Genomic DNA, 27,385 nt, shown 5'->3' on the forward strand with positions numbered 1-27,385 from the left:
GAAAAAAGAAAATGATCACAAGGAAAGCAATTATAAATAATTTAAGTTTAAATATCGGGTTTAGATATCAATGAAAACTTAAATTGAACTTATCAATGTATATGAACTGCAAGGGAAATGAAGTAAAATAGCCTCTTTTCGATAAGAAAGCATAAGAAGTTATTCCTCCGATCGCAACAAAAACGTTACCCAGGAATAAGTCTGGATTCAAGGCTTGCTTTTTTATAATTTTCGAAGCTAAAGAAAGAACAATAGAAAATCATATAGTATAAAATCACTTATATATTTTAATAGAGGTAAATATAATGGTAATTTCACTTGGTGTATCTTAGTTCCTTTTGGCTGTCGATATGGATACCAAAGAATGGATTTTTTTTTACAATTGCTCATAACTTGAAGACTTTTTTTTTTTAAAAAAAAAAGCAAATAATGGCAGTGATAATATTTGACTATTTGTTTTACTGCCTGCCTTTATGTGTTAAGTTTAAAATAGAGTAGCCATAATGTTATAGTTAATAATGTGATGTTTTTTTTAAATATAATCTATTAGTTAATATATTAGCTTCATTACAATTCTTTTTAAAAACTAATTTAAGGTGTATACAGATGATAAAATACTATTTGCTAGTACTAATTTCTAGAAACGCAGTGCAAAGTTAGAAAGTAAGATGCAACATGTCAAAAGAGTATAATACTTCAATATAATCAATAATTAGATAAATATAATAGTAATTTCCTTTTAAGTTGTATACTGAATATACAGGGTGTTACATAAGTGTGTCACAGTATTTTGGGAACAGATTCCTCATATTAAAATAAGAAAAAAAATCATATAGACCTGTGCTCAAAAGTGGATAGTAACATCCTGTAACACCCTGTATAAAAGGAAATTATATAATTTCGAGAATCTGTATTCGATATGTATTAATACATGAGGACCAATTATACAATTATTATAATTAGAAACATTAAAGTATTTCATGGTCAATTATAAAAAGTGGATATTAAGGAAGATAATATTTTCGTTTAACTTGTGCTGAATTTTCCTCGTAATTAAATCATGAAATTAATTTGCTTTTAATTGCAAATTTATAAGAATATTATAGTAGTTCTGGTGGAAAGTCTTAATATAGTTTTACAATAATCGAAAAAAAAATATATGTAAGATCTAACGACCGGCTTGCGCATTTTAAGCTACAAAAAATTACAAAGTTGTTTGAATTGGCAAAATATGATTCAGAAAATTACAGATTCACTAAAATTAATTAATTATGACCTTCGCAGCTACGTTGACCGAAATAAAAGATCGTTCCCCTTTTTTAAAAATATATAAATTATCAACACAGGAAGAAAATTGATTTTTTATACTCATTAACTCTTATCCGGGCAAGCTATTTTTGTAACGTAGACTGCAACTGGGGCCTTACCAACTCTATTAGCCTTACCAACTCGATATGTTCATAACTTTAACTTCGACTAAAGATAGAAGAATTCAGAATTTTATGTCATCGAAATATTTATGGTTTTTAAGAAATTCGAAGAAAAATATGAAGCTACTGGGCCTGGGAGGCCCCGGTTGCCCGGATAAGGGTTAAATATGGAGGTAAATGACAATATTTTAGAACCCTTGTATGACATGTTGCATGCATCTTTGTTAATTATCTACTATCCATTTCTTTCTGCAAGTTGTTGTTGAATAATATGAAGTGAACAATCTGCTATATCTTGTGAGATTTAAAGTGCAGGCAAATTAAAAGTGAAAAAAATATGCATTTTCTTTTCTGTACATAAATCTCATATATTTATTTCTTTGTGCTCAGTTTAAAAGCAGCTGTGAATTTAATCTTGTGGAAAACAGAAATATGAGTAATCAAAGCTTTCCTTTACGTTATTAGAATCTTAGTACTATATATATACCTTACTATGTTATACTCAAGTCATTGATTGATAACGTGGGAAAAAAAAGTATCTACATAAATGTTAAAAATACAAATTAAAAGTCTGTAGTAGTATTACGTGATTCATGACAACAAGAATTATAACTTATTTCTATAATTTTACCTCAGTATAATATTAACAAATGTTAAGAATAAATCATAACATATGTAAGTACAAAGTTGAAAGTATAATTTCTAATTCTGTATGGTGTTTTATTAGTGTTCATTGTATAGAGTATGTGCAAATAGTGCTCCTATTGCTTTTAAGGCATCTCTAACGTAATGATAACAGTAAAAATGTTTGTATGCTGAAGTTGAACGATATCAATTATTATTATTTTTGCTTTTTTGTGATAACCATTTATGTTTAAAATGTCAGATACTATGAATAAATCGAGTGTTTAACAAATATAGTATATGTAAAACTTTTAGATACTATGAAAAAATAGAATCTTCAACGTCTGGATTTTTTTTGAAAATAAAAAAAATATAATAAAAATTGCTTCTTTAATTATACGCGTTGAATGATCTTAGTGGAATCCCAATAAACGTCTCTCATTTTTGTTTGACCACACTTTATGTACCCTTTTATCGGTCCTGGTAATTCCTGACATACTAAAAAAATACAATTTTCTTTTGCTTGTTTTTCATAAGTGAAAGGAAATAATGAAATGCAATTTACCACAATCATAGATAATGTCATTCTATAACAGAAAATGCGAACCTGAAGAATCTCTAGTGTTGCCATCCATAGAAATTACAGTGTTGCCAGAATAACATTTCCTCCAAAATCTAAGTTAAGGCAGAGACTAGAGGAACGAACTCAACTGCGTTTGATTAAGTAGCATGTGCTCTTTGAATCCTGTGAAATACTTTTTAAATAATAGTTGTATTTAGTTTGTAATAAACAAAATAGTTTTAACATACAATTAAATAATAATGTTATTTAAAAAAGTAGTTCACAGGATCCCAAAATAACATGATACGTAATCAAATGTAGTTGAGTTCGTTCCTCTAGTCACTGCCTTAACTTGGATTTTTAGGGGAAATGTTATTCTGGCAACACCGTAATTTCAATGGATGGCAACACTGAAAATTCTTCAGGTTCATATTTTATATTGTAGAATAACATTATCTATGATTGTGATAAGTTGCATTTCCTCCTTTCACTTATGAAACACAAGCAAAAGAAAAATGGTAAATTTTGTTATGTTTCAATTTAGAATTACAGTCTTTGGGGCTGTACCTAAGAAACATATCACGATTGCTCGTCCATGTAAGTATAGCAAGAAATTTCCTACAATTAATATTTCTTTTCTTTTAATCGCTACCCTTTAAAGCATCCCTTGTAATAGTTTGAGAAGCGATATAGTTTACTTTTTAGAGAATAAACTATTTCAGCACACCACACACACTATTTGAACACGTTTAGATTTCAGTTTTATGGTGTATAGAAAGTACCACCCGCGAGTTTTTAACATCTATATATTGTCTTGATATTGCTAGTACTTGAAGTGTTACCACTACCCCAATCCTAGTTTTGCCACAATTTAATGCTCAAATTTGCTTATTTCACAGTAAACGTTAAATCGGACTTTATAAATATTGGGCAACAATTTAAACATTCCATGATTAGTAATGTTTTGACAAAATTTTTCGCGAAAATGTTTAGGCATAAGATTGAATCCATAGAAAAATAATGAAAGCCATATCTTTATATATTTGTTGTTGAAAAATCGCCTGAAGAATCGGCTGTTATTGTTGGAAATGTGTCTATAAGGCTACGGACACACAACGTTACGGAATACTGGCACATGCCTCTATATAGAATATTGGTTGCTAGGATAGGTACTGTGAAAACAAATCATGTTGGATTGCAATCAGATCAAGATAGATTAGGACACATGGAATCTTGCATGTTCTCTCATGTAAGGGAATCTTTTTCTCTCGTTATGTTAATATGATTATATGAGAATTAATTGGAGCACGATTAGAATCAGAAACTCATATATGGAATAGAGTAATAAATATCTCTTGAGTAAAGTGTGTTGATGTTTAGTTTTGTACAGATGCTTAAGCCTGACTTAGAGCTTAGGAAGGTACTCTTATGAATGCTGAGGTACTCGGTTGTGAATATAAGTTAAGAGTAATTTGTGGCACAGTCGCAGATTAAACGTTCCCTGTCCAAAACTAAGATTGGCTTAGACTTAATCTAAAATTGACGGTTTACAAAGTGTTTGTTTTTTTTCTGGATAATGGTTATTATATATTTAAAATTGGTAATTTTGATTAAACTACTCACCGAGGAAAATCACATATTTTACTTTAAAACTAATAACGTGTTACTGTATCGCCAAATATTTACTTTGGCTCCATCATCCAGATAAAGCCAAAGTGGAGAGTTGGCGAAACGGTTGCACCTTATTAGTTTTAAAGTAAAATGTACTGTTTTTCTCAGCGAGTAGTTTAATCAAATTTAAGTCGATAAATAAGGAAAATACTAAAATTCTTATAATTTGCCACGAAAATCAAATTTAAAGTTTCTGTATTTTTAAGTCTTACAGGTAAGCACTGCTTTTACTTATTCTTACATGAGAAATGAAAAATCCCAATGTAATGTAAAAATCTTGTGAGTAAAGAGCACGTTAGATATATTACATCCAATCCTCTTTAAGTGAAGACTCTATTCAAAAATTAGTTTGTAAGATTAAATTCTATTCTGTAAAATCAGTGCATACAAATTTTAACATATGTTCTTTATGACATTAAATAGCACTCACTCTAAGTATCCAATGAATATTAAAAAGAAATAATTGATATCAAGCATACTAACATGTTTACTGTTTGCGATACTATAATGATGCCGATTGAATTTGTGATACAGTGGTTTTTGTGTTCAAATTTTCTATACTAAATATGCATAATAGACATATTAACTTACCTAAACCTATTTAATACTTACTGTAGCACTTACACTTCTCTCACATGAAATCTAGCTAGAATATCTACTTTAATAATACTATGAAATTTTGGAGATAGATTATAAACTTTAAATTAGAAAAAAAAATGTGTGTATTTATATACTCACTATTTCCAATTTTTGTTAAGTTTAAAAATCCACTTAACTAAGTATAAAGTATTAAGAAAAATTAAACAAGAAATTGAGAATAAGATTGCATTAAAGAGAAATATATATATAGATATATATAATTCGGAAGACTGTCATTAGCTTTTCTAAATGATTTTAAATGTTTATGAATGATAAATATGGATTTTTAATTGAAATTCCGAATAGATCTATGGTTCCTTTTTGAAGATAAAATCAGTTGTTGTGATCAGTTTACTAATGAAACCTTTGTATTCTTTAATTATTACGTAGAATCACAAAGATTGGCTTAGTTTATTTTTCTGTTTACTCGAGTATATTATATTTTTAGATATGTGAATCTATAGCTACCTTCAACACCCAGTGTCGCATTCAGGCTTTTATTTATGAAGTTCAAAGCACACTTACTACAGGAGTATTTCAAGAACTTCTGATAATGTTCTGAACATAATTGTACATTAATTTTTCTTCACAGTTGTTGGCAAAAATCTGTTTTCAATTCCTGTTTGCAAAGTGCATCTAGTGGTCAATCTTGCTTCACGGAAGGTCAACGGTCAGATTCAATTCGACGTTCACAGGTGGTTATATACTCAGAAAACGGACTTCTGTGAATAAGGTGTACTGAAACTTAATGCATAATGAGAGAAAATGTATCAAGTATCTTGGTTGATTCCTTGAAAAATAGACAAGACACAATTTCATTTAACTTCACTGTGCTTTTGTTGAAGAACCAGTGTGGGCTGTATTTCTTCTGCGAAAGAGTACAATTATATACCTTAATTTTACAGGAGGTAGTATTCGAAAATAGTTTAAAATTATACGAAGCTGAAATTGGTGTGAATTACGTATTCATGGCTCTTTGTATCTAATACTGTGTGAATGCTTCAATTTCGAATTACTAGAAACTATTTGGAACCATAGAATCTATCCGGAGTGGGTTGCTACAGAATTGTAATATCATTTGAGCATATTGTGATTACAATATTACTAGGATTCAACTATCCTTTTATTGATAAGAATAAAACGTTAAAATATTTTTATGAAATATTACATTAGCAGTAATTATTCTATTGATGTAGAACCACTGACAATAAAACAGTATATTTTATATAGAGATTGCATATAAAGTTTGTTATTTACTGAAAAGACCAGTGGTAAATTTAGGTATCTTGCGGTCCTAAGTAATGTGTGGCCAGAGGGCCCTGATCCGCCACTGCGCCCACCTGTGAAAGCTGTCCATTAATGAACGCGTTCCAGCATATCTTTGGCAGTTCTTTTTATTTATTTATTTATTTGTTTGACACAGACTGTTTTATAGTACACTTACTTTTTAGTATATACTTAAAGTATCTTTGAGTCAGAGTTTTGACGGTATACACCTACTTCTAACCAGTGTTGAATGTGAACTACGAACTCGTTTTGAAATAAAATTTAGGTTTGCTATTTTAGAGTAATAATGAAATGTATCAAACCAAACAAAACATAAAACACTACAATAGTAATTTTACGATAATTGTTTCAAATGTTGATAGTTTCTTTTTTTCTTTTGCGGCCCTAGTCAGTTTGCTTAGTCGGAAAACCGACGTTGGAAAAGACTTCCAAAATTTGATGAAAACTATGTATTCCAATGTCCCTGACTTCTTCCGCCAACCCTAAGTCAACACGCCAACTCCGGTCCGTGTTCAAGGTATAGAAAGAGTTCGACTATCAACTTGATCTATACCATGCTACCGATCAGATTCAACATTTGTTAACTAAAGCCAATGCAACTTTGAAATCGGATAATGTATATATGAACCTAATACGAGGCTAATCCCAAAATGTCTTTTTTTTTTTTTTAAGAAATACAAAGAAATGTTTATTTTCAACTATGCTTTCATCATTTTAAAGCTTATACATTTATCTATTTTAGAACATTTATCTATTTGTCATTTCGGTCGATGCATTTTTACAAGTACTGTGGCAGTTTTAATATGTCCATATCATGTCATATATACCAGTTCGCTTTTACATGTTTGAGGAAGCATTGAACTTCATCTTCCACCTGCTCGTCGTTGCTAAAGCGCGTTTCGTTCAAACTTTTAATTTAAGAAACAGGTGCTGGTCACTTGCTTGCTCAATCTTTACGAAAGTCTTGTCGGAAATTGACGGCTCTTCCTGGCCTTTCTTCGTCGCGAATTTCAGTACTACTGGCTGCAGCCTCTCTACACCACTTGCGAACATTTTCGTCATCCATACACGACTCGCCATACACTTCCTTCAATTGGCAATGAATTTGAATCTGATTAACACGTTTTGCGTTTAGAAACCGAATAACTACGCGAAATTCACACTTGGTGGTAGCGCCAACCGAAAGCTCTATTACAAACGGTTACCAAGTCAAGATTGAGCGTCCCAGCGAGGTGCGCGCAGGCTTATTGAAAGTGGGAGAAACAACGAACACAACAGTACTGGCAACAGCCGCACGAAAGGTTTACCTGCGTCTCCAGCGCTTTGGATACATTACTTTCGAGATTATTTTTGTATTTGTATGAACTTAGACACTCTCCCTTTTGAACTTTCATTCAAATACAATTAGTCGTTTTCAAGCTAACACTTTGAAATTCGCTTTAAAAAACTTTAGAAAAACGCTGTATATTAATTGTATCATCATATGATGATTATGAATATTATGTTTCTGTTCAGGCCCGTATTTACATACAGGCTACATAAGGTGTAAATTGGGTGGCCTAACTGCACGGCGTTTGCTGTCAATTTTTTTGATGCGAAGTGTACCTCAGCACGACCGATTTTTCTTGTTACAATGCTATGTGGAGCAGAGCGTTATTGCATATTGGCTGCCAGCGTAATCCGTATATTTGGTTCTGTACGCCCCACCCCGTTTCTGATGTTTCAATGTAAGCGGACGCGGCCATATTATTTAGGCCTATACTGAATACAAACAAATAAAGAAGCATGGACACAAAATTTTCTTGGGTCCAAGGGTGTAAAATACCTAAAATACGGACCTGTCTCTATTGCAACAGTTCATAATTTTTTTTCGTTTTGTTTCTTTTCAATAAACTACAGTTGGAATCCTGCTAAAAATAAACTCTTACAATCATCTTCAACATATTTCAAATCCTTTAGCAGCAAAAGTTTATACATTTTTTTGTTGTTGTTGACACTTCATTAAGAAAAAAAAACTTATATTACTGCTAGCACACACAACTGAATGTGAAATATTTATTTTAATCACTATTGTATAACATGCAGCTACAAACCTGAGTAATCGTGTGATATAATCTGGCCAGTTATCAGGAAAGAGCACTAGAAAAAATCCAATGGCGATTAGAATTATTCCAGCTAATTTCATTCCTTCAAATGTGGCATGATATATCACCACATCTAAGCCTGAAACAAAAACAAAGAAAACAAATTGTTTTTTCCATAGTTCAATGTTTCAATATATAATTAAATCTTTGTCACTGTCGGCAGTAGATGTGTCACTGTTACGACTATGACAAAGGAAAAAAAAAGATGAAATCTGCTATAGTAACCGTGACGACTCGTGAAGTCAGTGCTCTACACAAATCATAGAAGTGCTTTACTTCGTGTGTGATGCATCGGAAGAATTCGGTATGATTCATGGAGCTGCCTTCCGAGCGCACACTTGAGCAGAAGCACACCAATAATGTTACTAAACTTAGAAAACATGGCGAACAAGTGACAAAAAATAGCTCTTAAAGAACTATAACACGAACACGAGCAATTATTGGAATTAATCAGTAACAATAATAAAAGAATAACAAAAATTTTAAAAAATAAACAAAACGAAACTTTGCGGCAATCTAACAACACTGTACCCTGAGGCACGTGATACCTCCCAACATAGAGTTATCATGTTGAAAATTTTCGAACGCCCTGTATAATAATGTAAAATAATATATAATATAGGATATGTAAGGATGTAATGTTGTCATTTAATTTCTTGTAATATTAAAAGGTAGGATTAAGTTAGGACGTGCATTAAAATAGGTTTAGGATATTATTTCGTATTTAATGTCTATGTTTTGTTTATTTCTATCTTAATTTCCTATATTTTTTAATAATATTCTGCTTATTTCTTTTATTTTCATCTGTAGAACGCTTTTCCTATCTCCAATTATTCTGAAAACTCTGTCAAAATTTTCTTTAAAATTTTATCCAAAAATTATTCTTCATAAATTTCTTTAGACTTTCAGCCATTTTGATAGAAAATCGTCAAGATTCACTCGGTTTTGGTGCATCATCTTCAATCTTGTCTTGTGTGACGTCAGTAGCACAGATTTACAGAATTATTTATAATTGGTCGCTTTCCTTTGAACTCTATGATAATTAGCTCATCTTCAATCTTCAGACTGTTACGTCACATTGTTGTCGTACTGTAATGGCGTCAGCCTAAGAAAGCAATCCTCTGTTATCGCCCGTCAGATATTATCGACATAAAGTGATAAAGAAAGCCGCTCCCGAACGGATTTTTACTACTAAAAGATCTAAAAAGGTTCGATTGCAAAATTTGCGATAATTTTTGCGCTATTTATTGAACGGAACGGAGCGAATAGCGAGGGGAATTAGTGAAGCGAAGCAGCCCAATGTTGTAAGTTGTCTGTATGTATTATGGACGAGGTCTGATTTCTGCAGAATAGGATCCTGATTTTTTTTGGAAGAACCGTGATAGTTAATGGCCTTTTAACTGGTTCAAAATGGACTGTATGTTGTGGAAGATGTGAGTGATAGTTGTTTATTCTGGAACTGTGAAATCCATCACAAAAATAAATAAGAATGGTTAACCGGAACGGGTACCTGTAAGGACAACATTGGATTCTGCTTGCATACAAACTCATCCGAACTGTAAGTAAGTTTTCTTTATTTCTAAAGTGGTTTCAAGCGAAGTAACTTGGTAGCCTGGATTTATGGATATTTTCTTTTAACCTCGAAATTCACCAAGTTATACCGTTGGAATATGGTGTTTAGTGAAACATAATATAACTATGTCTTCGTAAATTCCTTTCCCGTAGGATCTACACAATTACTGAGACAATATGTGACGGCTTAGGCTTATCTATAAAGGGGGGGGGGGAAATAAAAGGTAGAGCAAATACTGACGGAATATACATGCAAGTGTAAAATTTTCATTTAGAGTGACTATCGAAATTCCTGTTATTCAAAGAAAGCAAAAATCTTGTGAAAGGCTATATGCAGTATTCTTTATTATTGTTGTGATTTTTTTTTTAATTTGGCTATGCATCATTTGGCTGTACATTAGAACCACGCTAAACAAATAGGATAGGAATGACGTTCTCCGGTATAGAACATATATTCAACATATTTTATTCTTTTAAAGTTTTTTTTTTAACCTTAACGTATCCGTGAAGTATGAGAAAGAAACCGAAGCTGTACTTTGATAAAAGAAGCACGATGGGTCGTTTTGTCATAAATTTCCGATAGGGGCAATTGGTTTTCTACACCGTGCGAACATTCATATAACTTTTTTTTTTTTTAGTAACAGAATCTCATTAAAAGAAATGTGGCCTGGACTGCCAACCAAAGCGTTTTTACGTTATAAAATAAATTTGTTGGTGTGAGTGTGTAGTGTGAATGTGTTTTAGGTTAGTGTAGGTTAAGGATTTAGTGATTTCATATGTATTTGTAATAAAATGTGTAGGCAAGAAATGAATAAACATAAGAAAAGGGGTGCCTAGTAATTGTAGCTGCTGTGAACAGCTAAAACGTAAGATTTTTTTTTAAATGAAAGATATGAATGCCAATGAGAGGCACTTTCCTTAAGATAGTCGAGAATGAGTAACTATTTAATAAAAGTAATAAATATTGGGAATATGTGAAATAAAATTTGAAAGTCATGAGAGTATGTGTGCATGTGGTATTGTAAAATGGTTGGTCACGAATTGTGACACGCACGGTAAAATGATTCTGTAAAGTGTAATGCGATGTATGGTTGTGCCCCTAAACTCAATGTAAACAGTCTGTATAAAGCTTCGGTGAAACAAGTAAAGCCTCAGGTTAACAATTATGTTTTATTCCATATAACAGAGATACAGTAGAGTAGAAATTTGTATAGTAAAACATGATTTAGTCGAGATCAATAGTGCGTCTTCCTATCAATCCGATAATGAATCATCGAGGGGAAAATGATATGAGTGAAACGTTACGGGGAACCCATCAGTGAATGTCACGAATCCTGAGATTTATTTTTTTTATTTACTTTCCCAAATTTTTCGAGTTTATTTATATTTTTTTTCCGTTGCGCAAACTTCATTTAGATAATACACTTGTAGGGCAGGTCTTCTGAGTTCGATCCTTTCTCCCATGACTATGGAGCGAGTGAGTGCATCCCCGGTTGCGAGCTATTCTTCTGTGATGGCCACATAGACTTGTAGCTGGTTAAACTGGTGATATACTCAAACACACCTTGGTCCCGAGAAAGCGAACATCTGAGAACAACAGTAGACACGAATACATACATAAACAAAACAAATATAGAAATAATTATTTTACTAACACACGGGCGCCGATTTCTCTGTAAATGTGGGGGGACCCATTCAGATGCAGAAGGTATATATATGATAATTTTAAGGCAAATTGCATTCAAATTATGCCAAATATTGTATATTCATAAATACAATAGGGGGGCCCACATGAGCTTTGGAGGGGTCCGGGCCTCCTCGCCCCCCTTCTCCCAGGATCGGCGCCCTTGTCCTGAGGAGATGTTTTTCGTACAGCGCGAGAGACAACACTGACAAAATTTCATGGATGGGTTTCTTTGACGACCCGGCCACACTCTCGCGTTCTATTGGGTGGTGAAATTGGTAATCTATGTACAAGCTTCGACTTCTTACGATCACTTATAGCTAAGTATTTCTTTACATATACAATACACAAATTAATAAACAATCTGTTTTCAGAAGAATAAAAACTATTGATTTATTATTGGCAACTAACGAAAGACTTTTTAGCGCCACAAAAAGTATTTTTTTCTCGATTTTCTCAAAGTCTGCGCATGAGAATTTTCCTCAAGCATGTTATTTTTTTCAGCAAAATGCCAACTATTGACAGATCTATCTATCGTCTCACTTTGGACGATATTAGAGTTAAATAAATGTTAAAATTTTAGAGTTAGTGATAATTTCGAGTTATATCTTATTGATCATACTGCGTGCTAATGTCATAATATGTTAAGTAAGTCAAATACTTGATAATTATATATGAATTTATATTTGTTAGTGATTGTACTAAGTAAGAGTAGCTTTAAGAGGCTCCATCACGCCGAAATTAAAATATCACTAATTTTAAAATAATTATGTGATATCTTCAAATACTGTAGATAAAAGATAATCGAAATGTGGAACAAGAGCGCCCCTAGATAACCCTTATCACGACACACTTTTCTGCTTTCGATTTCCAGTCATTTAGAAAATCGGCGTTTATTTTCGAGTTTCTAAATGGCTGCAAACGGAAAGCTACTATAAGTGAAAAAGTTTGTAAACAGAACGCTGCAGCCTAGTTGTTGCGCACCTAATCCTACATTTCCCCACTCCCTTCTCCGCGACGATGATGTTTTGCAGTGTTGCAATCTGGAGGGAGCGGAATGGTCTGAGGATTTTCTACGACATTTGAGTGTAAATGCTGTATATTGACTGCACTAAATTTTTAATGCATTTTAATATTTTCTCTTTGAATATTAAATGAATTAAGTATGATTAGGGGTATTCCTTACCAACGTAATATATGAATTAAAAGGTGGAAAAGTTCGCAATGAATCTTAATGAAAAATAAATAAATAAATGATAACAGAAATCACCTTCTAAATGTTTTCCATTTCTCCTTCAGTTTCACTCTCCCACTCATTTGAGTCTGTATCGGCCGATGAATCTGAGTCTGTATCGGTTTCACCAAATCTAATTATCAATTCATCTACACGCTCACCCATAAGCCCGTCTCTTTCAAAGTAAGAATCTTCAATTTTTTTCACGTGTTCACAACATTTTACCCATTTCTGTGGTGAATATTCATTAAATAACTTTCTTTTCATCCAGTGAATCGGAAATGCATTGCCTTGCTTTGCTCTTGATCCCCCCCCCACAAGTTCAATAGGATTTAAGTCTGCGTGGTAAGGTGGAAGTCTTATTATAGTGTGCCTCGTGTTTATAAATTTCTTGTCAATCGCGTATTGTTTCACATAAGGTACATTTTGAATTCTTAAGAAAAATTGTCTTTTGTTCATTCTCCACAATGTATTTACTCTATTCTCCGCTTCAATTTCGGTTTCGTTTATAGGTTTGTCTGTCGCTGATAGCCACTGTATCATGTCGCTTTTAAGTGAAGACATAGATAGTCTTTTATTGATTTGAACATTGTGATAACTGGCATTATCAACGACAACAACGCTGTTTTCGGGAAGATTAGGAAGTAGTTTTTCATCGATCCATTTTGAAAAATTTCTACTGTTCATGTCATCATGATAATCTCCACTTTTTTGCTTAGATTTGAAGAATAATAGAGCATTATCAACAAACCCAATTCCCCTCCTGCATGGACAATAATAAGACTTGGCCCTTTTCCAACAGTTTCTGTTGCACCTGTTTCACTCTTACTTTGCCAACACGCCGGTACTGAATGTGATGCGTGAATGTAGGTTTCATCTCAGGCCGGGCCCGTGAATTAATAATGTGAGGCCCGACTCGAGTTAGAAATATGTGAGACCCGACTCGAGTTAGCATTTAGGCCAGACCCAAGGGCGCCGATTTCTCTGTAAAGTTGGGGGGGTGGCATTCAGATGCAGAAGGTATATACATGAGGATTTTAAGACAAATTGCATTCAAATTATGCCAAATAATGTATATTCATAAATACAATAGGGGGCCCACATGACCTTTGGGACCTCGAACGTATAACTAGGGTGATAATTAAATCAAATATTTTAATTGCAACTATGCCAAATATTTTGATCCGCACTTCTGGAAGAGGAACTAGCTGAAATAAAAGAAATCGTTGAACAAAGTTTTCTCTACTAGTTATCAGTTGTTATAGTTTTTTTTTTTTTTTTTTTTTTTTTTTTTAACACAAGTTGTATGTTCGGTCTTGGAAGTTGAATAATTATTCATTCTTACTCAGAAGGATGGGGGGCGCAAAATGTTAAACATTATAACACTTGAGACATAGTTTGTAATAACAATAGACTGAAAGCAGCTTATTTGTTGTCTTATATTGACAAAAATACTTTTGTCAACTCGTCTCATTGAAGTAAGACAGAAATATTTCCCTTTCAGAAAGATGCGCCCCCCGTTCTGTATTTGCCCCTGGTTCAGTATCGTAATGTTCTAGTAGGCTCGGCTGTCAGTTCAGTCTTTAATGTGGAATCCAGAAAATTAAGTCATTTGCCTTTTGGTTTCTCTTCGTTATAAAGCTTAATAACGAACATACGCAGAATATACTACCGTAGAATACGAAGAGCTACCACCGCAACGCATTTTCAAAAGCGGGATTAAATGAAATGGACCACTGATATGAAAATTACGAGTCGATACTGTAGGTATAAGGCTACACGGTAATATTTGTCATTTATTTTAGCAGGTGATATTTGTTGAAGCATAAGTTTGCTGAGTTAGTATCACTGGTACTTTCAAGGCCAGATCAGTGGATGGAAGAGTAGTGGGGAGGGTGGTGGAATACGAAGTGCTTCGCAGCGATCTGCGCATCTTGGTTTGAAACTTGTCGAGTTATAGGTGACTCATGATAACGGTATCTCATGCAAAATAATATTGTCTAGGGCGCTCTTGTTTCACATTTCGATTATCTTTTTTATCTATTTGAAGATATCATATAATTATTGTAAAATTAGAGGTATTTTAATTTCGCAGTGATTAGGCCTCTTAATGTAAGGTATTGGGTACAATAATAATAATAATAATAATAATAATAATAATAATAATAATAATAATAATAATAATAATAATAATAATAATAATAATAATAATAATAATAATAAAGTTAATGAACTAACTCACCTGCTGACACTGGTACAGCTGTGATAAGGCCCAACGTGATAAATAAATCGTATGTGACTGCAACTCCAAAATTGCCCAATAAATTTGCGGCTGAAAAGAAAAGAAAACTCAATATTCTTTAGTAAATATAGGCAAATTTTAACAATTTGTTTAGAATAAAATGATAAAATACAGTGTTTAAAAAGACGAAGAGTTTGGCTGGTAAACAACTGTTCACCTACGCTGAAGTGAATATATTTTTAAATTTCAAATGAAAAGTTCTGAAATACAGTACACAGTTAAAAATTGTGTCCTACCTAATATTGGTTCTACGCATCAGGACTTTCATTCGCTCATATCATTTTGTTCAGCTAACTACGATCCATCAATTGGTCTTTGGATTTTTTTTTTTTTTTTTTTTTTTTTAGTAAACGCTAACAACATGGTAGAATTGAGCTAAAGATTAATTCACACAGAGTGCGCCGTGCCCCATGCCATCCCCTGCCATGCTCTCCGTGCCACGGCCGCGACCAATCACACATACCAATGCCGTGTCGCTACTGATTTCTATACCATTCCCCTTGGTTCTGGTCAACTTCGTGTCGCTTCGTATGCTGCAAAGAAAGCCGAAGGATCGCAGCCGAAAAGCCACGACTGGGTTTCTCTTCAAGGCGGCTTATCGGGGCACGGCACGTCATGTGTGAAATAAAAGAGACAACACAATGATTATTCAATGTCAAAATCTGAAAAGAAACTTCGGTCGACACGGACGGGGAACTACACACTAAGTGTGAATCAGCCTTAATACATTTAAAAAGTTTAAGATTATCAGTAGGGCAACTCAAAAGCATAACATCAGAAGCATAGTTAGTACCTTGAACATGGTTGTGGTTGTCTAAGGGTCCAGAAGAAACTAATTTTATAAGCATAATTTTAGAAAATAAGGCATAAAGCATAAATTAAAATACAGGGTGTTCATTTATTATGTAGCCAAAATCCACTGGTGAAATTCTCACACCTAAACAATAAAAAAGTCCATATGAACATAGGGCGAAAAACGCGTTGTTTCAAAGTTACGAGATGTCGAAATCGAGAAAATTGTAACTTTGACGTTGCCTAGCTGGAAAACTATGAGAGATATCAAGGGAGGTTAAAGGACTGTTAGAGGAACTAGTACCCTGTTAATCTAATTAACCATGTTTCAGAGTTAGGACGTGTCGGCGCAACGGAGTTTATAGAGGGAGCTGCAGTATAGGTTCCGCTCTTCCACCTCTCTCTCTAAAATCATGCACGCCAGTATAATCCAACTCTGTAACTTGGCTATTTAGATAGACAGTGTACTAGTTCCTCTAATAGTTCTTTAACTGCCTTTGATATCTCATAGTTTTCGAGCTAGGCAGCCTCAAAATGACGATTTTCTCGATTTCGGCATCTCGTAACCTTGAAACAACGTTTTTCGCCCTATACTCATATGGACTTTTTTATTGTGTAGATGTGAGGATTTCAGCAATAGATTTTGGCTACATAATAAATGAACACCCTGTATATAGCACAATTCTTTGCAATTAACCAAGGAGGTGGTAGTGGAAACGAATAGACTGAGAATGATATAGATAAAGCTGACTAACTTTTCATTCGTAACCTATTTTAGTGTGGTGTATATGTATGTTACTTTAACAAACTTCAAACAAGTTTTGCAGCATTTGGCTTCAGATATGCTGAATAGCGAAGGTGATATTATGTGAGTGAAATTAGTGGTATTGTACATAGTTTGTAAACATCTTAAGTCAGTTACTTTCTCCGGTACAAAAATCATGTGTACAAGAATTGTATATATGATGATTCGAAATGTACAAAAAGCGCACAAGAACTTCACACTATATTGTTATGTATACCTCTTGAACGTGAGCACTTTCTGCACTTTTTGGTGGCGTCTTTTACTTTCCCTTTTTGTATATATGCACCGCTAAGGCGCACCCAAGTGATAGAAAAAACTGACTCGAGTAAAGCATATCTCTTTACAGGGCATTAAATAGAAAGTTCATTAAATATGAAAGAAACTGGTTGCATAAAATATTAATAAATAGATCAAGATATTTAGAATATTTAATGTATAGTAAATATTATACACTAGCACTTCATTGATTGACTTTTAAAATCATTTTAATCATGTAGATAAGTATGAGTATTAATTGTTCACATTAGCGAAACACATCTGCCGCCATTTTGATGAACTCCTATTCTATTTTCACCATGATTTTGTTGTTGATAATTCTAGAACATTCTGGAATATTCGATCAATAATGATTTGTGTAGAAAGAAAAGCAACATTGAAATTGAAAATAAAGAGATGCACTCATTGTCGTTAAAATTTAACCCACTTTTTTAAAAACACCGTTGCTAGGGCGTTTTCTCCTTCTAGGTCTCCTGCTGGTCCAAACCGAAACCTTCTTCATGGATGGGAAATACAGGGCTACAATACCATATAACTCCCATCAGACTCCGGGTCTTGGTTTCGGAGCCTTTGTGGCACGCACGGACAAACCACACTTACTTTTATTATATATATTGATTGATTATACACGATTAATGTAAAACAATGATTGAAACTAACAATAAAACATAATAGAGCATAATTTGGAAAATGAAGCATAATTAAATAAAAAATAAAGCATAATGTCGATTGCTCTAGTTATCAGCATAAAAAGTTTTCAACGTTGAACTATTGTTATTACTAGATTTCTTTTATAAGTAGATTAACATATGCTTTTGTATTTTAAAAAAATAAAAAAAATAAATAAAAATATTCCAAAAATATAAGATGGAATATTTCTTACCAAGCGACAGTCCACTAGCTCCGAGCAACACTTGCCATGGCAATCTCTCCCACGAAAATGTTTCCACCCCTGTGAAGTACAAAGTCAGACACAGAGGCCACAGACAGGCAGCGTTGAATAAACCAATCAGAGAGAAGAACAAAGACACCTGGCCGTAAGTAGCTTCACCAATCACTTTCTTAAACAGCACCTGTACAGCAGAAGAGAAAAAGAGAACACTGTAGATTATACCAGAGAAAAAAGTTACAAATAATACCTTGTGTTTTTAAAATAGTGAACTGAGATGTGGATTAAAGGCAGTGGAAACTAGGTATGATACTCTAGTTTTTATTAAAGAGTTTGTTTTACTAAAATTCCTTCAGATTTGCTCTGTCTGTCCCCGTGTCCGTCCGGGGGACAAAAATGTTGTAGGACTTCCTGACGGATCACCATCAATTTTGGCTAAAGTGTAGCTGATGCAGATGGTATACGAGGTGTATGTCAAAAAAGAGTCGATGATTTTTACGCTAGGTTGGCAACACTGATGAAGTTGAACATGCGCAGAAGCATGCTTTAGTATTCTGTGCTTACAACAGAGATAGAATCGTCCGAGTTAAGTTGTGTACATGCGAGTAGCAGTAATGTGAAATGGTTTCCGTGATTAAAAAAAAAAAATCCCGTCAAATGTGAAGTGAGATCTGTCACACGATTTATGAACACCGAAAGACAGAATGCAGCTGACATCCCTCAGGAATTGTGTATCATTTACGGGCTAACAGTAATGAGTAAAGGGAAAATTAGACAATGATACAGAAAGTTTCGGGAAGAGCATTCAAATGTTCATCTCGATGAGCGCAGGGGAAGGCCTAGTGTTCAGACGGACGATTTAGTGGAACGCATTAAAGAAAAAGTGCGATCCAATCGCCGGTTTACAAATAACTGCATTCACCAAAGAGTTTTTAGGAGTGTCCAGGAACATAAAATTGTGACTGATAAGCTGGGTTATCAAAAACTGTGGGAGAGGTGGATGTCACAAATGTTGACAGACACTCACAAGGAGCAAAGAATGACAGCTGCACGTAATTTTTTGGTCTGCTGGGGGGTGGATGGATATGGCCTCTTTTCTCCCATAGTGAGGGATGAAATCTGATATCATATGCCATTGAAGAGTCGAAGCAGTAGTCAATACAATAGTGGCACTTTTGGTTGTCCTAAAGCTAAGAAATTCAAACAAGCATCAACAGTTCACAAAAACATGGGAACCGTGCTTTGGAGTGTGATCTTGTGGAATCCTTGAAACCAGAACGAAGAATTAAAGCAGATCAGCAGATATCTATTGCCAAGCCTCAATAATCTGCGAAGTGCCATCCAAAATCGACGAGAGGAATGGTACGCTCTGGAATTCTTCTGATCCATGACAACGCCTGCCCACACACAGCTGCTCGTATGGTTGAGACAATTCAAAAATTTTGATGGGAGCTGTTCAATGATCTCCCTTATAGCCTGGCCTTACTCCACGTGATTTCTTTCTTTTTCTTTATCTGAAAAAGTTTTTTTTTTTCATCAAATCGTTTTCAACGATAATGAAGTACTCAAGATCAGTTCTAGACTGGCTACACATTCAGGTGGCAGATTTTTACGCAGGTAGTATATGGAAGCTTGTGCCACGTTATTAGAAATGTCTGAAGCTTCATGGCGACTACGTCAAAAAAATAGTCAAGGTATGTACTTGTAAATCAGTTGCAATAAATTTCTTCTCCTATCATTGTCTTGTTTCTTAAAACAATATCGGCCTTTTTCTTTCACATACGCATCGTACTAACAGAACAACCTTACAAATCTCACTGCGAGATCCTATGAAATGAAATGAAATCTTTAAGTTTTACGTCCCACGGTTATGCCGGTGAGGCTAAAGGAGACGGTGATAATGAGAGATGAATGAAAATGGTGGAATGAAGAAAGTGGGAGGAAACGGGAGAACCACGAGAAACCCACGAGCACGGTGTTTGTCCACCACAAAGTTCACTTGGCGGGGGCTGGGATCGAACCCGGGACCCCAAGCACCAGAGGTGAACGCTCTACCACTGAGCCACCGCGCCCCCCGTGCGAGATCCTAATAACCAGGGGCGTCATTTGAGAAGGGTAGGGGCAATTGTTTCCCTTTAACTTGAGAAACATATGCTTATTTTTATATAAAAAAATCTATACTAGTAAAAGACGTGAAAGTCCTATGTTAGTGGACAATCCTTGCCCCTCCCCCTTCCTATGACAAAACGTGAAATGACGCCAATAATTCTTGAATAAGATTGCATGTTCTTAGTAGAGACAACAATCTTATCAACATTTCGTAAAACTCGCCTATTATAGCTGATTTCTCATGTTACGCAATAGCACTCCACTCAGGCTTAACGTCAATTCGGCTGCCACACTGCATAATATCACCAAAGTAGTATTAGTATCAATTTATTTTTACTGATCATGATTGTTGTAATTGACAGTACTTGTTGAATATTAAGTAACTTGACAGCTTAGGATTATGTTTCGGTCTTTGTTTTTGTTTGATGCTGGTAGGTATAGGTCTATACCAGCGTCTCCCAACCGGTGTGCCGTAGGAATCGAAACAAAATTATTAATTTTATAGCAATCAAATTGCAAAACGTAGGGAAATATATATATTTGTATTTCACATTACTATGAACCTCTACTATGAATCTACAATTTCAAGTTTCATACCAGGTTACTGTTCTGTACATTTCTAATGTTGAAAAAAAGTATTTGTTATCATTGTTATGACTATTATTGCTTCTTTACTGTTGCAGACTATTTCGTAACTTGAAAATTTAAAATATCATTCAATCCTTTTGATACTTTATCTACATTTGTGTTTTAAAAATACAACAGATTTGTTTGTTCGTTCGTTATTTAATAATCTTCCTTCTTAATAAAAGGCTGGATACAATTTTTAAAAAGAAAGCGTATTTTTAAAACCTGAGTCAAATATTTCATAGCAATTGTTTTCTATTTTTAAATTAGAATGAAAAATAAGCATAATGATTTACCACGGGGATAAGCCAGTGATAGAGCTTTCTTCTCTGTGAGGAGGAGATCAATAATCACAGAAAAAATATCTCTGTGTTTATATTTACAAATAATAGTATCTATAAGTGTGCCGCGAGAATTCAAGTAACACCCGTAGTGTGCCACAAGTTGAAAAAGGTTAGGGAACGCTGGTCTATAGAGAGGTGGATCCTGATGGTTCAAACCTCCTCCGCGATCCCGACTTTTCTGGTAATGTCTAATTTTAGGGGTGATTTTACAAATTTTAATATAATTTATCTTCATATTGAATTTGAATCTCCCGAAAAGCATTGGACCTCCTCTCTCGAAATAAATTCTTGCGTACGTGACTGACGATAGGTAATATTGTATTTTTTAATTAAAGAGTTATTGTATCACGAGACAGGCTCGTAGCCAGCCCAAAAATTTAGGGGAGGCCCGGTAGAAGTTAGGGGAGCCCGACCCAATCATATTAGACTTCATCACCATATTATAGTTAATTTTCAAGCCTACCGTGAAATTTTATGGGGGCCAAAGTTTAGGGAGGCTCGGCCCCCTTGCCCCCTGTGGATACGGGCCTGTCACGAGAAACAATTTTCTAAAACGATATCAAAAAGTGTTCTTACCTTATACACAGCGGAACCTGCAGCAGCTGCCGCTGCGAGCAATACGCCACCAAGCGTTGGGCTTCCTGTTATTCCATCCATGTAGGCGAGAAGCGCTATACCAGTATCACACATAATAACCGCCATTATCTACAAAAGAAATTACGAAGATAATAAAAAAATAAATAACAGTAAATGAAACAAAATGAGATTTATCCTTACTTTTGCAATAGAACACACTCGAAAATCAAGTAAGATAAAAAAAATTGTCAGTGAACAAGCAGAGAATTGTACATCAATCTCACGCTTGTAAGGTTTCTCTCGATATAGGTTCCAGCAACCGGATATCGAACATGGGACCATTCGTAAAAAACAAAATTCCAACGTAAAATCGAATTTCTTTTTTTCTTGGCATATGAATACAAATGCTCGAAAAGAAGTGCTACTGAAAATTTAAAGATCTAACTACAAGCTACAATTAGCTGTAATATCTTCTGATTTACTGGTACAGTGCCGGCAAAAAAATCTTTATATTATGTGACAAAAAAAACTTTACATGCAAAATGTAAGAGGAGCCTGATGACGTCAGTCATTAGCGCACCACTTGCAATCTTCTCCCCACCAGGATCCTGCCGCCTACAGTCGGACAATTTGCCCATGCCGACCAGATGCAGCGGTCGGATTGCCAGCGCCGGAAACAGGCGTCTTTCCGCGCGATTTTCGACCGCGACTAATGGTTACCTTGCCGAGCAGTCGGTAAACAGCCGGAAATGAGCATTAAATGCGCCGGCGCCGCCGTCGGAAAGAGGCCGGCATAAGAAGTCGGCAAAGGGTCGGAAAGAGGTCTTTCCGACTGTTTTGCCGACTCTGACGGTTGGCAACAGTGAGCAAAGAGTCAGCAAAGGGCATTGTATATTACGATTTTCGCCTGCTTGCCGCCTCGGCAAAAGATCGGAAACTTTGAACAAGTAGATCGTCGTACCACCATGGACGGGTGACGGCTGCCTCCAGCGGCCCGCCACCGTCGACGGCGGCAATCCCTCTTTCCCACCGCGACTTCCTGATGGGGCCCTTACCCAGCAGAAGCTCAGTGTGTCTCGTGGCATTGTACGGCGAAATAGTTCTTTTCTTTGCTCTGTGCAGCTAGATTTTTGTATAAGTTCTTAAAAGTTGGTGGTCTTATAACTTTGTTCTGATTACTCACAAAGGGTCGTAAAAAACAGACAATGGCAGAGAAATCCCGGGCCTTAACTCCTCTGGAGAAAGGTGATTCGGTAATTGAAAACATTGGGGCAAAAACCCGTTAAGTCCAAAAAGTGAAAGTGTAAAGGAGATAGCTGCACAAGGATTTCTCGTCGTCCGATTTTCTTCAAACTTAACACATATATACTAGACCGAAAATAAATCGACACGTATTTTTTTGTTTCTTTCGAAAAATAATAAGTTAAGGGTGGCAAAGGACCACTTTTCAAAAAACGATCTCCTTGACTAAGAGGGCCACATTAAAGAAACAAAACTCTGCCGGTGCAAAGATGACTTTAAAGTAGGAAATACGGATTTTGTCGTTTTTGTGAGAAAAGAGTTTCAGGGGGCAATGGCTCCCTTTGAAATGACAAAGGACCCTGCACAATCCTTACGGAAATTAGATTTCCGTGGAATTGCTTGAAATCGTGATATGTTGTAAATATTGTGTACCTGAGAAAAAGTCTCAATGAGCACAATCAAAAATCACTGGCCATTTAGCCACTACAGGGCCACTTTTTTTAAAACAGCCGAAGATAACGATATTCTCGATTTCTGTAAAAATGACTGAAACGTAATATGTTGTAGATATTTTGATCCTGAGAAAAAAGTCTTAAGGGATATAACCACAAGTCACTGACCGTTTAGTCACAAGAGGGCCACTTTTTTGAAAACAAAGATAACGATATTCTAGATTTCGGTAAAACTGAAACCGTGATATGTTGTAGATATTTTGATCCTGAGAAAAAGTCTTAACGGACATAACCACCAATCACTGACCGTTTGGCCACTACAAGGCCACTTTTTTGAAATCAGCGGAAGATAGTGATATTCTGAATTTCGATGAAAATGACTGAAACTGTGATATATTGTAGATATTGTGACGCTGAGAAAAAGTCTCAATATGCAGAACCACCAATCACTGACCGTATGGCCGCTACAGGGCAATATTTTTGGAAAGAGCAGAAAGTAACGTTATTCTGGATTTTGGTAAAAATGAATGAAACCGTGATATGTTATAGATATTATGACATAACCATCCATCACTGACTGTTTGACCCTATAGGGCCACTTTTTACAGGACGGATAGGGATTTCAAGAAAACTGTGGCGGCCCTAGTACCCATTCTAATTGCCACAGGGACAAGAACTATACCTAGTTGTAAAGGTTATGGAACGCAGATTACAGCGAGCTAACTTTTGTGTCCATCGTGCTATCGTAGAAGAAGAAGAAGAAGAAGAAGAAGAAGAAGAAGAAGAAGAAATTTTTTAAAATGAGATTTTTTGTTTTTGAAATTTGCCAGAAGCTGGCAACACTGTTACTTGTGATACGCAGGAAAAATATTTTCACGTGTACGCTCAGGTGAATCACGTACATTGGGTACAATCATGTAAAAGAATAAAGGGCGAAAGTTCAATACCAAGTGAGAAAAACATTCCAAACGTGTGTCCTACGAGAAACACCCTCTACATATATTTTTCGAAATATTTTCGTCTACCCTGACGCCCCTAATCGTCACAGAGATACAAGCAATACCTCGTTGGAAAAATTATGGAACAAATTCCAACGAGGTAACTTTTGTGCCCCTCGTGCCCAACCCGTAAAGGAAGAAGAAGAAGAAGAATTTTTTAAAAATTGAAATAAAAAATACATTTTCTCGAAGTTGGCAACACTGTTATTTGTCGTGCGCAAGAATGGTCATACACAGGGTATCATTAGTTAGGATGTTTATTTATCTTTATTGATATCACTTTTTATGCTTGTATTTCCTTTAGGGGTAGAGTCTGTCTTCCCCAAATGCTAAGGGGGAGGGGGAACTAAAACATCCAACTTTCCCCCCTTCCCTTCCTCTGGTGGACCCCCGATATGCACTAAATGCACACCTTTGAAAAGTGTGATTCTTTCTAAAGAGATAAACACCCAAATCGTCTATTTAGGTTAATTAGGAGCGAAGTGATGGAGGTTTAAACTGCTGCCTCAACCCTTGAGCCGCTCGTCCTGTAAAAGTTAAATGAAACGGTAACGGTATTCTGGATTTCGGTGTAATTGCTTGAAACTGTGATATATTGTCGACCGTTTGGCCACTAAAAGGCCACTTTTTTGAAATCAGTAGAAGGTAACCGTATTCTGAATTTCGGTTTAATTGCTTGAAGCTATATGTTGTTAATATTGGATCCTGAGAAAAAGTCTCAATGGGCACAACAACCTATCACTGACAACTTGGTAACTACGGGACCACTTTACTTAAAACAGCAGAAGGTAAGGATATTCTGAAGTTTTAGTGGAATTGTATGAAGCCATGAAAAGTCCTATCCCACAACCCGGAAAAGGGATGGGGAGAGTAGCGGCTAACAATTTAAGCATAGACAACATTCTGATGTTCATTTTGTGGAACAAAGGTAAACCTTGGAAAGCCCTAGACATTTTTCTCAGGATTATGACATCTACAACGTATCACAGTTTCATTCATTTACACCGTAATCACAAATATCGTTATATCCGGCTGTTTTCAAAAATCTGAACCTGTAGTGGCCATACGGTCAACAACTGATGGTTGTGTCTATTAAGACCTTTTTCTCACGATGAGAAGATCCACAACCCATCACAAATTTACTCATTCTTGCAGAAATCCAGAACATCGTTATACTTGGCTATTTTTAAGAAGGTAACCCAGTGGTGATCAAACGATTAGTGACTTGTGGTTGTGTCCATTAAAGCTTTTTCTCAGGATGACAATATCTACAACATATCACGGTTTCTGTCATTCTGACCGAATCCAGCACATCACTATCTTCGGCTCGGCTGCTTTCAAAAAAGTGGCTCCGTAGTGGCCAAACGGTCAGTGATTGGTGGTTTTGCCCATTAAGACTTTTCTCAGGATCACAATATCTGCAACATATCGCAGTTTCAAGCAATTACACCGAAATCCAGGATATCGTTATCCTCTGCTCTTTTTTAAAAAGTGGCTCTGCAGCGGCCAAATAGTTAATGATTAGTGGTTGTGCCCATTGAGACTTTTTCTTAGGTTCACAATATCTACAACATATCACGGTTTCATTCATTTTCACCGAAATCCAGAATAACGTTACCTTCTGCTGTTTTCAAAAATGTGGCCCTGTAGTGGCCAAACGGTCAGTGATTGGTGGTTATGTCCATTAAGACTTTTCTCATGATCAAAATATCTACACATATCACGGTTTCAGTCATTTTTACAGAAATTTAGAATATCGTAATATTCGGCTGTTTTCAAAAACGTGCCCTGTAGTGGCCAAACGGTCAATGATTTTTGCTTGTGCCCATTGAGACTTTTTTCAGGTACACAATATTTACATTATATCACGATTTCAAGCAATTCCACGGAAATCTAATTTGCATAAGGATTGTGCAGTGTCTTTTGTCATTTCAAAGGGAGCCATTGCCCCCTGAAACTCTTTTCTCGGAAAAACGACAAAACCCGTATTTCCTAGTTTGAAGTCATCTTTGCACCGGCAGAGTTTCGTTTCTTTAATGTGACCCTCTTAGTGAAGGAGATCGTTTTTTGAAAAGTGGTCCTTTGCCACCCTTAACTTATTATTTTTCGAAAGAAACAAAAAAATACGTGTCGATTTATTTTCGGTCTAGTATATATGTGTTAAGTTTGAAGAAAATCGGACGACGAGAAACCCTTGTGCAGCTATCTCCTTTACACTTTCACTTTTTGGACTTAACAGGGTTTTTGCCCCAAAGTCTTCAATTGCTGTATCCAGAGATCTTGGAATGTCAAGGGAGAGAATTTATCACCTAAACTTCTAAAGCGTGAAGAAATGTTAAATTCTTCCATAACCACTGTAGAATTGAAAAACAAGTATCCTGAGCTATTCCAGAAAGTCCCAACTAGGACAATTCGTCACCGTCTGCAAAAGGATCTGGACTTGCTAAGAAGCCTCTGCTCACAGCAGCAATGAAGAGAAAAAGGCTTGACTTCTGTAAGAAATATCAAGATTAGACATCTGAAGAGTGGAAGAAAGTTATGTTTAGTGATGAGAGCATTTTTAGGTTGATCCGGGTTGGATCCAAGATGGTGCACTGTCCGAGTACTGCTTCACAGTATGACCCAAAATTTACAGTTAAGAGCATTAAATACCCTGATTGTGTGATGGTGTGAGGTGCATTCAGTGATAACAAGGGCAGAGGAGGTTTGTACTTCCTTCCCAAGAATGAAACCATAAAGCAAGCAATTATATTAATGTTTTGGAAGAACATTTATTTTCTTTTTGGGACATTCATGAGTGTGATTATTTTATGCATGATGGGGCCCTGGCCCACTTGTCCAAGGCAGTGCAAAAGTTTCTCAGTGATCATAATATTACTCTGTTAGAGTGGCCAGGTAATTGTCCTGACCTTAATCCAATCGAAAACGGCTGGAACGTCATGAAAAGCAAGGTTCAAAAAACAAACCAAACAACATCAATGATCTAAAGGAAACGATCAAAACACTGTGGATAACAATGGACTTTACACACTTCGCCAGCCTGGCTGAATCAGTGCCTAAACGACTGCAGATGGTGATACAATGTAAAGGTGATATGACAAATTACTAATTGTAAAGTATTAGCCA

The 27,385-nt window shown here is 35.4% G+C and overlaps 1 protein-coding gene across 4 annotated transcripts in view; it reads right to left on the reverse strand.

Annotated features, from left to right (window-relative positions):
• The window catches only part of LOC145684211 (solute carrier family 35 member F3), a 279,497-nt gene that overhangs the window by 19,934 nt on the left and 232,178 nt on the right, over positions 1 to 27,385 (reverse strand). For 3 of the 4 annotated variants that reach the window (XR_014131254.1, XM_081756279.1, XM_081756278.1), the window contains exons 7-10: positions 21,568 to 21,696; positions 17,906 to 18,095; positions 15,090 to 15,179; positions 8,307 to 8,436 (exon numbers count right to left, since the gene is read on the reverse strand). Coding sequence is in view for 2 of the 4 variants with exons in the window: in XM_081756279.1 (XP_081612405.1) it covers positions 8,307 to 8,436; positions 15,090 to 15,179; positions 17,906 to 18,095; positions 21,568 to 21,696 (539 nt within the window). In the remaining 2 variants the exon portion in view is untranslated. Of the gene's footprint in view, positions 1 to 8,306; positions 8,437 to 15,089; positions 15,180 to 17,905; positions 18,096 to 21,567; positions 21,697 to 27,385 lie in introns of those variants that run through there. The other variant, XR_014131253.1, reaches the window with a different exon arrangement.

The sequence above is a fragment of the Thermobia domestica genome, chromosome 4 (genome assembly GCF_964235325.1).
Source record: "Thermobia domestica chromosome 4, izTheDome1.hap1.1, whole genome shotgun sequence".
In the NCBI taxonomy this organism is placed as follows: domain Eukaryota; kingdom Metazoa; phylum Arthropoda; class Insecta; order Zygentoma; family Lepismatidae; genus Thermobia; species Thermobia domestica.